The sequence below is a fragment of the Brachypodium distachyon genome, chromosome 2 (assembly GCF_000005505.3).
Source record: "Brachypodium distachyon strain Bd21 chromosome 2, Brachypodium_distachyon_v3.0, whole genome shotgun sequence".
NCBI lineage: Eukaryota > Viridiplantae > Streptophyta > Magnoliopsida > Poales > Poaceae > Brachypodium > Brachypodium distachyon.
Window position 1 is genome coordinate 3,962,867 of NC_016132.3, and position 11,009 is coordinate 3,973,875.

The 11,009-nt window shown below is 49.1% G+C and overlaps 1 protein-coding gene across 1 annotated transcript; it reads left to right on the plus strand.

The window, feature by feature from the left end:
- The first annotated feature begins 6,705 nt into the window (after positions 1–6,705).
- LOC100830915 (acyl transferase 9) lies at positions 6,706–10,163 on the plus strand. The gene is made up of 2 exons (XM_010232259.2): positions 6,706–7,324; positions 9,089–10,163. Exons 1-2 carry the CDS (start codon positions 6,815–6,817, stop codon positions 9,914–9,916), a joined length of 1,338 nt encoding a protein of 445 aa, XP_010230561.1. The 5' UTR covers positions 6,706–6,814; the 3' UTR covers positions 9,917–10,163.
- The last annotated feature ends 846 nt before the right edge of the window (positions 10,164–11,009 follow it).

Consider the following 11,009-nt stretch of genomic DNA (forward strand, 5'->3'; position numbering starts at 1 on the left):
AGGGCCAAGGCCCACGCAGCCGTTAGTGTAACCCAATGTTCAATCCAGTTGAGTGGAATCCACGGTAGCTTGAGAGCTTTTTGAGATCGACGGTGGCGACGGTGACACGGGCTTCCGTTGGTCCGATCGGCAACGTCCGTTTTTGTGCTGAATACTGTGCGAAATTGGGAATTGCGTTTGATCTGGTCTTCCGCCACTTGTCTCTTCTTTTGGAGCCTTGACTTGCAAGGCATTTGTCTTCTGATTTTCTGAACGAGATTAGGATGACGAGTGAGCTGCAATAGCACTTGGCTGCCACGAAACCTGTGCTCCGTGAGTTAATTAAAAGTGCGGCTATCTCTAACTCATCTGGTTTTTAACAAATGGGTCTTAAATCTAAGTCGACCATCTTCATTTTCTCATCTCCCACTTGCTATCGTTGGATTAAAATCCGATGAATAACATATCTAACTAAAAAATAGGCGACTTTATAATAGCAAGACCGATTTATTAATCGTGCGCAAAGGGTGTTGTGCTCCCAATACACTGTGCGCTTGGTTGCTATCCGGCAGAACCAATGATGCCGGTGAAGTATCTGGGGTTGGGGTTGGGGTTGGGGTGTTATATACTCCAATCCCATCAAACTATAATTAAAAAAGTACTTCCTCCGTTTCATAATTCTTGTCTCAAATTTGTCCAAAATTGAATGTATCTATTTCTAAAATGCGTCTAGATACATGTAATATTTCTTGTTATGAAACGGAGGAAGTATAATTAGGTCCAACATTCATGCGTGTACTATTATGTCAAGAGATAAAATGAAATGTGTTATGAAGGGCAGCATTTTCAACGAACAAGTACTTTCATTTCATTAGGCCATGCCGAACGTGGACGAGAGGCCTTTAGGATTTTATACCCGGGAGATGGCCAAGCGTCGGCTTTGATCCTGGCGTCAGGGATAGCATCGCCGTTCCATGGAGCATGAGATGCCTCGACTAAATTTGGGTGTGTGGTAGAAGCCCCTGGCAGCAATGCGTACGCGGCTACGAAAGATGATCAACGATGCCATACGTCCGATGTTTTACATTTGACGCATGTACGACACTGCATCAAACCGTCGCTTTGACCATCTAACGGAGAGAAAGAAACATCGGACATGAATCAAACGAAAAATGTAGGACGCGGAGCAATTTCGAAAGACGATTTGCATTAGAGGGTTAGACTCTTGTAGGAACACTTGGTGACATGGCATTTCTTCTTTCCCTTATAAGTGTTTGTTTAAGAGTACACATTGATTGGAGATGGCCTTACACCGCACAAAGAGTGAAGATAAACATGTGGATTCACTGAATTGTTACCGAGTGCACAAGCGTATGTGATATATGTGATAGATGGAATTATGCCTTCACAACTCCACAGCCCCACACAGAGCTGGTCGTGTGTTTTTTATGGCGGAATTCCTGACACGGTTGGCCGGATATCAATCCACACAATTTTTGACAATACTACTACCTCCGTTCCATATTAAGTGAGTCAAATTTGTCCAAATATAGATGTATCTATGTCTTAAAAACGTTTAGATACATGTAATAGAAAGTCACTTGTTATGGGACGGAGTGAGTACAACTCAAGGAAGCACAGGTATATGTATGTTCGTGAGTATACCTGGGCATGGGTGGCCCGGCCCGAAGCCCGACGTCCCGAGCAGCGCTCGGGTCTCACTTTCCAGTCCCAAGCCCGGCCCGAAAGCCAAAAAAGCTCAAAAGGACTAAAAACAGGTATTTTTTAAAAAAAATAGGTATAAAAATCATTTATTTATTCCGAAAATAATTATTTTAATACTTAAATGCCCAATTTTCGGGGTTCTGGGCCGGACTGGACCGGGCCAGGCTCCGGCTTCAGGTTTGACAGTCGGGCTTTTGTGAAGCCCGGCCCGGGGTTTTAGTGAGTAACACGGGAAGCACGCCTGGCATCTGAACGTATCGTCCCCTCTCTCTCTCTCTGCACTGCACTTATTTTAAGTTCCGATTCACTGGCGTACGTGGCTGCTTCAATTCTCCACGACCCACCCACACATGTGCTTAATTCGTTTCGCTTTAATCAGGTTTCTTCTTCTTTCCGAAACGGGCTTTAATTAGTTAGGTTAGGTTCATTTGGTTTCTGCAGGACCATGTATACGAGACGAGCAATGATGGATGCATTGCAAGTTGCAAACCTCTACGTACACATCTCCGTTGCAAGCCTGCTCCGCACGCAATGTATGCTTGTCTTTTCAATTGATTGTCACGACGCGTGTCTTTTTCTTTCTCCTTAATTTGCAAGGGGAACGATAACATTGAGTACTAGTACGGTTGTTTGGGCGAGTGAAGGTACGACGACAAACATATGCAGACGTAGCTAAGCTAGCGACCAGCAAGGACCCAGACACGCCATATACTCGGATCTGTTCCTTTTGGTGAGCGAGATCTGTTCCTTTTTGAGGGCATTGGTGATCGAGCAAGTACTCCCTTGATTAATTCCTGAGCGGCGGAGACTGGTGGTGTGACTGAGCATTCCCTTGAAAATTGGGAAATGGTTTTCGTCTTGGCTTGTCATGGTTTTAGCGAAACGCAGAAAGAGGAAAACAACTTGCACCGTGGACACTACATGAAAAGCGCCCCGGTAGATTGGTTTCCAAAACGAACCGACAAATCAACCAACATGGCATGCATGGTGGTCGTGCTTAAAAGAAAGAACATTTTTTTTTAATCAAAGACACACAAGACCAGCGGAAGATATATACATGCACACCATGCAACATGCATGCATGTGGCCGTTAATTGACTGCAGTTCGGAGTAACATGGCGAAGCACACCAACTCCACGTCTCTCCACGTGTACGCGACTACGCAGAGACGCCGGCCGGTATACGCCACACAGGCCACGCGATCGACCCATTTTTCTTTGGGCGATAGCTCACGGGTGGGTGATTTTACTGCCTGCCGGAACGTTCCGAACTTCCGATAGAGGGCCGGGAATACAGGGGGAGGCCAGATTTTGGTCCGGTGCTGGGCTGCTGGCAGCTGGCTGCGCAACCTGCTCCTCGACACGAACGTGCGTGCGGCGGCGCGTCAAACACGTCGACGTCTGTCTTGTCTCCGTCGGTGCCCGCGAGCCTAGCCACTAGCCAGCGCTTCTTCATTTCTTTACTTGAACAGAGATCTCAGCTGTTTGTTTTTTTGGTAGGAGTATTGTGTTAACTAAAAATATATACCACTGCTGGCAAAAGACCCGTGCGGTGTTACGGAACAACGAAAAATTTATTAAAATGTCAAATTAAATATGGATGTGTTTCATTAGCACATATGTATATAACGATAATGATATGTTTATTTTCGTAGACTATACTTTGGTCTTTTTTTCTTTTGCACATGTCTTATTTCTATATCCGCGTAAAAAAAATTGACACATGCTCAAATCTTTTGCTCTCTACCTGCAGGTTATCACTGTTTTCACGTACACCTCACTTGAAAAATCACGTGTGAGCGTTTTTCAATTTTTTGCTAAAATCATGAAATGATTGTTAAATAATCATGAAATAATGAAAAACATGTAGCAATGATAACGTTTATCATCAAGATTGGAAGGCAAAAGGAGAAGCACAAGGATCTAACTGTGGTTGTATACACTATTCGGAACATTTGGAAAGAAAGAAACTGAAGAATTTTTCAAAAGGAGTCTATCTCAGAAGAAGGTGTGGTGGTCCTGATAAACACCGATATAAGCCTCTTTAGGGAGGAGGAGGAGTCTGATCCTATAGGGACGATCTTTGGATCGTCTTTTCTTTTCTTTTCTTTTTTACTTTTTGTTTAATCTCTTAACCATGTACAGTTTTCCCTCTCCTTAATGAATCGCGGTGAATCCTGCTTGTCCGTAAAAAAAAGATAGTGTTTATCACTTCCATCCATCCAAGCCGCTCGACCTCTACTGTGGTGATGATTTAAACAGTAAGCATCGATATATCGATCAAGACAGCAAGCAGCAGCAACCATCACATAAAGCAAGCGGCAGTATTAAATTTTGCTTAATGGATCCTTGCCCCGCTGTCCTATTACTCCTACTCCGTACTTTATTTTTCAAATCGCTTCTCCCAATTTCTCTCGCTCTCCTTCTGACTATCCTCTCCATCCACCCTGAGTGCAAACTCCTCCTCACCCCGTCCCGATTCATCCCGCCACCGAACATCACGCCGCCCGCTTGTGCGCAGTGCCTCCGCTCGTAGGTTCCCACCGCCCGTCCGCTCCCGCGCCGCCTGCTCCCACTTGCCGCCTGGTACGCCTATGCGATGCCCACCTGCACCCTCTCGCAGCCTTGTCCGTCCGCACGCCGCCCGCCCACACATCGCGTCCGACCACTGGTCGCCATGCGCCATTGCCCGTCGGGAGGGCCACCGATGGCTCGTGCCGACGCAATCCTAGCTGCCTTGCGCGAGGCCACCGCCATCCCGCCCTCAGGCTCATCCCATCGCCATCCAAGTCCCGCGGGGAGCCACCGGCGCGCACGTCCACCGGCGGTCGGGGCGCACGACGGAGCCGTGGGTCCGCAGCCGACTTCCGCACACGGACGCCGCCGATGCGCATGAGCTGGTGGAGGCGACCAAGGGCGGCGGCGGGCGCTGGCGAGAGCCGAAGGGCGGCGGCGAGAACCGGATCGGGCAGGGGGTGGGGCGAGATTCGTAGGAGAGGAGGAGGATCGAGGAGGGCTTTGTTGTTTTTTTTTCTTTTTTGGCGATACGTGTTTTTTCTGCGCTCGAGGACCGCGGGAGCGAGATTAAAAGGCGCGTGGGGACAGCGTTGACAAAGTCGTAATTTCGATAAAGTGACGTACCGTGACGGTCGTACCATCGCCACCAACTCCAATTTAATATATTGGTATAGATTACTCACTGGTAATGCCATAATGTACGTATCACCACACATTGATTCGCACAAAAAGAAAAAAAAAGGAGCCTTGGAATCGAGAAAACCACTGCCTCACTCACCAGCACTAAAATCACGACAAGTATTTAGGAACAGAGTGAGTAATAAATAATGCTTCTTTATCGATGGAAATTGCGGCGACTTGTTTCTACTCCCTCCAATCATAATTTCTTAGTTTAGTAGTTGTTACTAAAAAAGAACAAAAATTTAGACTCGGAGGGGAACTAAAATATCGATAAGAATTTAGTATCGGAGGAAGTATTATTGTTCTTTACTTGCTTGCACTAAGATTGGATACAAGACGACGTCTGTCATGACCATTTTCAAGATGCTTAGCCGTTTTGAAGATGCTTGCACTAAGCAGCGTACTAGGTGCTTAGCCATTAATTGAAGAATTGCTGTCTGGATGGATGACCCCTATAGTTGCAGGAGTATGTGCGTAGCATTTCGCTTATACATTCTGCGGGTGTCATTTGACTGATATCCAATTCCTAGACTGCCGGTAGCAAAGTGTAGTAGCTAGGTATCCACAAAGTATAACCAGTACAGGAAAGCTAACAAACTTAACAATAATTAAACCAAGGTCGAGACCAGCGCGAGAGACCTTTCAAACTAAACAAGTTGCATGCCAAGTTGGCGTCGATCGAACTTGATTGCATTGTCCGTAGCTTTCATCGTGCATGAAGAGCCCGCGCGCGTCATCCGAACCATTCTTCCAATTTCTTAACTAAAAGTTGAAACGCACTTATGATCACTCAAAAAGAAAGGTCGACGAAGCGATGAGCTAATTTGCAGCTGCCACTGGATCCTAATCGAGCTTCCCCACAAAAGAAAAGAAAAGAGATCCTGGTTAATTGAGATGGCAAAGATCGTACGTGTCTCTATTATTTCTGACCAGAACACCACTCTGTGGAAAAGCTGCGGATACATGCAATTGTTTTGCAAAAATTAATTGTACTACGTGGTGAACAACCATCGATTTTGTTAGTTAATTAGGCTAGTGGACATACATGCATTGAATCATTTGACTTTTTAATCAGAACTAAAGATAACCATGCATAGGTCGCTTATCATCTAAACGATTAAATACTTAGCAACTTTTTTTTTGAGAGACAAGTTCTAGCTACATACTACTCCCTCCGTTTCATGTCAAGTGACTCAAATTTGCCCAAATATGAATATAAGTATGTCTAAAAAAGATCTACTCCCTCTGTCCAATAAAAAATGTCTCAAGTTTGTCAAAATTTTAATGTATCTAGACATGAATTAGTGTATAGATGCATTTAAATTTAGTCAAATCGAGACATCTCTAGGCCTGGAAAAAGAAAAGAGGGTGAAGAATGATACACAGATCACAGAAAGAAAAGAGTACCAAGGAGTAAATGAAATACTCCAATAATAACGCTTCAAAATAAAATACTCCTAGTTGGGACTGGTCAGCAGCTCGAAGCACGAGCCTTTTCGTAACACAAAATAATGCTCTGGCCACTGGGGCATGAAACCGGGTCCGTCGGTCACCGATCGGCATGTGCGTTTGAACGGCTAGAGACGTCCGTACGTCAAACACCCCAATCCGACAGCCAATCCGGGCCGTCAGAAGCGCCCACCGAACGCCGAACGCCGAGCGCCGAAACGCCCACGAGAAAGTCCAACGCGTCTCCCCCCGTGACCCCACCTCACCTCCCTCCGTGGCCCACGCGCCAGCGACCCACTCGCTCGCACCGCACTCCACACCAACCAACTAAAAACTCCATTTAAAGAGAAGACCCCAGCTCCCAGGTCAAGCTCCAGAGCGAGTTCAGACACAGAGGACTGCTCCTCTTCCCAAAGCTCTCCAGCCAAGGCACGCAACACAACACAGAAAGCCCAGAGCCAGCCATGGCGTCGCCGAGCAGCTTCAAGGTGACCCGGATCTCGGAGGGCCCGGTGAAGCCGGCGTCCCCCGACACGCCGGGCCACACGCTGCCGCTGGCGTGGGTGGACCGCTACCCGACCCACCGGGGCCTGGTGGAGTCGATGCACATCTTCCGGTCGGGCGCCGACGCCGCCCCGGGAGTCATCCGGGACGCGCTCGCCAAGGCGCTGGTGTTCTTCTACCCGCTGGCCGGCCGCATCGTGGAGCCGGAGAAAGAGGCGGCGGCTGCGGCGGCGGCGGCCGCGGCAGGGGAGAACGGGGATGGGGAGAAGAAGGCCCCGGCGGCGTCGTTCCCGCTGGGCGTGCGGTGCGCCGGGGACGGGGTGTACTTCGCGGAGGCGGAGGCGGAGTGCAGCCTGGAGGACGTCCGGTTCCTGGAGCGCCCGCTGCTGCTCCCCAAGGAGGACCTCGTCCCGTACCCCGGACCCGACAAGTGGAGCGTCGAGCCGCACAACACCATCATGATGATGCAGGTAATTGAAAATTTGAAAATGGCCACCGATTTTATTTACCGTAGTACAGTAGTACTAGCACGAGTAACTACCGGACCACCCCAGTATGACATGAATCATGATCGATAATCCTGATGACTGAGCTAGGCTAATTAAATGCTTGGATAGAGCTTAAGCTAGCTTGTTAGATCCGGGCGCGCGTGCGCCGAGTAGATCTGGGCTGGGGAGGGGGAGCAGAGGCGTGCGTGCCGTGAGGTCAAAAGCTAGCAGGAGGAGGAGGAGATGGATGTCGTCTTCGGCTTCGGCGGCGTGGGAAGCTTCTCATAGTTTTTTCATTTTTCCACAATTCGTTTCCAGTCGTCGCGTCGGACTTGTGCTCCTCCAGTGGGCTGTTGACTGTGTCGGTGGAGGAGGCTGCCACGTGGGCCCGCCGCACACAGGTCCACGTGGGCTCGTGATGTGTATTCTAGAAAAACTTGTGAGCGCGCCGGCCGATGAGGCCCGTGAGTAGCAACGGCGAAGCTTTCCACTTTGGTCTTTCGGACAGGATTCAGCGTGTAGGAAGCGTGCCTTTAACGTGACGCCATCGGGTAGGTTGGTTGGTTGGTCCCGTCGACGCGTGCCCCAGCGAGGGTATCGCCGGTGACGCAGGCGGAATCGCCTGGGAAACGAAATAAGGCTGCGTTTTGCCATCCTTGGCGTTTCAGGCCAGATGTTTCCAGTCAAACCGACGAAACCTTCGAAACGACAAGGCAGAAGAAGAATTAGGCAGGCGGCCTCGTTGAAAGATCAGCATTGCTTTCCTTTGCTTGCCTACCTGAGAAGGTGTCGGTACGTGCCACCAATATTCAGTACGACTTTGCTTCGGCCTCAGGCTTAATCGGTGGTTAGGGCCGATGATTAGGTAGGTAAGATGGATTCGCACCTTCACGCACGCCTAAGGACGTACGCAGAGGATTTCCATCATTCCGCTGCTGAAAGTGACTGCCCTGCCCTGCTCCCTGGGCCACACTAGTAGCTCTAACTGGGCGTTGGGAGGCTTGAGTGAGTGAGATCGTACTGAATCGGATTAATTGCCTTCCGTGATGGCGACACTTAGCCCGTTATTAATCCGCTGTGGATGTGGATGGATATGCGGGCAGGACACTCACTGCCGGATCGGTCTGGCTGTTGTGGTCTTGATCAAGATTAGTTGCAGTTAAATTATGCAATGACAGAGATGTACTATCATCTCTCCCCCCTCTTCCTAGCAGGTTTATACATGGCAATGCGTCTGTAGGCTGTAGCTGTCATCGACAGACAGATGCTGTCTGGATTAGCCAAAAAGAAAGAAAGCAGGCGGTATCTGAATGCATGTGTTGCTTCTAAGCAAAGGTTTTCGTCCCCCTCCTTTTCTACTTGTAACTCCACAGACAAGTTGTAGATGCAGTATAGCTGGCTGTGGTGGTTGGGGAGGATGTTCATAGAGCATGGACCGCTCGTGAAGGTCCTTTTCGAGTGTGTAGTCTGGACTCTGGACAGTAGTGGGTGGGGGAGACTGGCATTTCCTCGAGTTCTTTCTTGGCGTGCTGATCGTGCATCGATCCCTGTCGCCCATACCGTGGAAAGATTCTACGGAACAAATATGCGAAATGCTGATTCCCTCATGTTTCATATTTTGTACAAAGACAGCCTACGAGCGAATCAAGGGGGCATTTGCAAGATAATGAGACTCAAAACTCAAATTTGTCTGAATCTAAATTTTCATAAGAATTTGCCGACACCTGAACTCTGTTTTTGTTCCAGATCACGAAATTCACCTGCGGCGGGTTCGTGATGGGCCTCCGGTTCAACCACGCGTCAGCGGACGGCATGGGCGCGGCGCAGTTCATCAAAGCCGTGGGCGACATGGCGCGGGGGCTCCCGGAGCCGGCGGTGAAGCCGGTGTGGGACAGGGAGAAGTTCCCGAACCCGAGCATCAAGCCCGGCCCGCTCCCTGAGCTCCCCGTGCTAGCGCTGGACTACATCGTGCTGGACTTCCCCACGGGCTACATCGACGGGCTCAAGGCGCAGTACAAGGCGCACAGCGGCAAGTTCTGCTCCGGGTTCGACGTGCTGACGGCGAAGCTCTGGCAATGCCGGACCCGGGCGCTGAACCTGGAGCCGGGCGCCACGGTGAAACTCTGCTTCTTCGCCAGCGTGCGGCACCTGCTGAAGCTGGACCCGGGATACTACGGGAACTCCATCTTCCCCGTCAAGATGTCGGCGCCGAGCGAGAAGGTGCTGGGGTCGTCTGTGATGGAGGTGATCGACATGATCCGGGAAGCCAAGCAGAGGATGGCCGTGGAGTTCTTTCAGTTTGCTAAAGAGGAGACGAAGCAGGACCCGTTCCAGATGAGCTTCGACTACGAGTCCATCTACGTGTCCGACTGGAGCAAGCTCGGGTTCTCCGACGTGGACTACGGCTTCGGCCCGCCCATGTTCGCCGGGCCACTGGTGAACAACGACTTCATCGCCTCCGTCGTCATCCTCAAGGCGCCGCTGCCGCTCGACGGCACCAGGATGCTCGCCAGCTGCGTCACCAAGGAGCACTCCGACGAGTTCGTCCGCGGCATGAAGGAGGACATGCCCTGAGCTTTCTCTTCGGCAGGGCGTCGAGTGGATTGGTTGATATTGTTGGTGTTGTATTTGTATTATCTTCTCATGTATACTTACTCCTTACTATACCTTCTTCTGCTTTGTATTTGTTTTTGGCTTCTACATCTTACATCTTGGTCAATACGTCCCCTACATTCTACAGAATCTAGAGAGCCGATTCAAGCTTTCACCGTTTGTTTGGAACGAGACAATAAAAATGATATAAGTAGTGCATTTGATTACAGGAAAGCGTTTCTTGGAGTAACTTGTCTCATTCTCATAGGCGTCTCTCATGAATTTAGAAGTGATTTTACATGGACAGTTTAATCAACCTCTCCTTAGGCCAGAAATTTCTTCGGAAGGTACCCTCTCCATCAAACATAACCCTCTCCATGAAACACACACGCGCGCATGATAGTTAGGTACCCTGGCCTCACTTTTTTTTCCCATCAGACATCCACATTTTTTTCCCTAAAATGAGGAAGATTTTCCGGACTCTGCATCTATGGATGCACACAATGCTCTATTGTTAAATACTGTATCATTCAACGTACAGGTACAATGGCCATACCTTTTTCCTCCATGAAAGTTGAAACACACATAATAGTTAGGGGTACCCTGGCCAGAACTTTTTTTTTTCATGAAACATACACATTTCTTTCGAAAAGGAGGAAGATTTCTCGGACTCTCCATGGATCGCATGCACACAATCTTTTCATCGGAAAAAAATCATTCAACGTACAGATCTCAAAGATTACATGTGAAAAACAAACAAAATAACATGATAAATCACTCGTCCTCAAGCCAAAGGATGATACGCCACCAAAACCGGTTTGAAGAAATTAGTGACCTGTAGTTGGGGAGGAGGGTTAGTTTACGAACAACCGCAGTGAAACTTCCCCGGCTGACACTGTTCTAACGGGTGATTTCCTGCTGCCTCTGCCATCCCTCTATGCTTGGGAGGGAGCGTTTTTTTTCTCCGGTGCTCGTCATCCTACCTCCAACTTTGGTCATAAGGGTCAACTTTTCGTTGCTCATCAACCTCCGCCGTTGCCCCGCTACGTGCAACATCATCGCCGCTTTGGCTTGG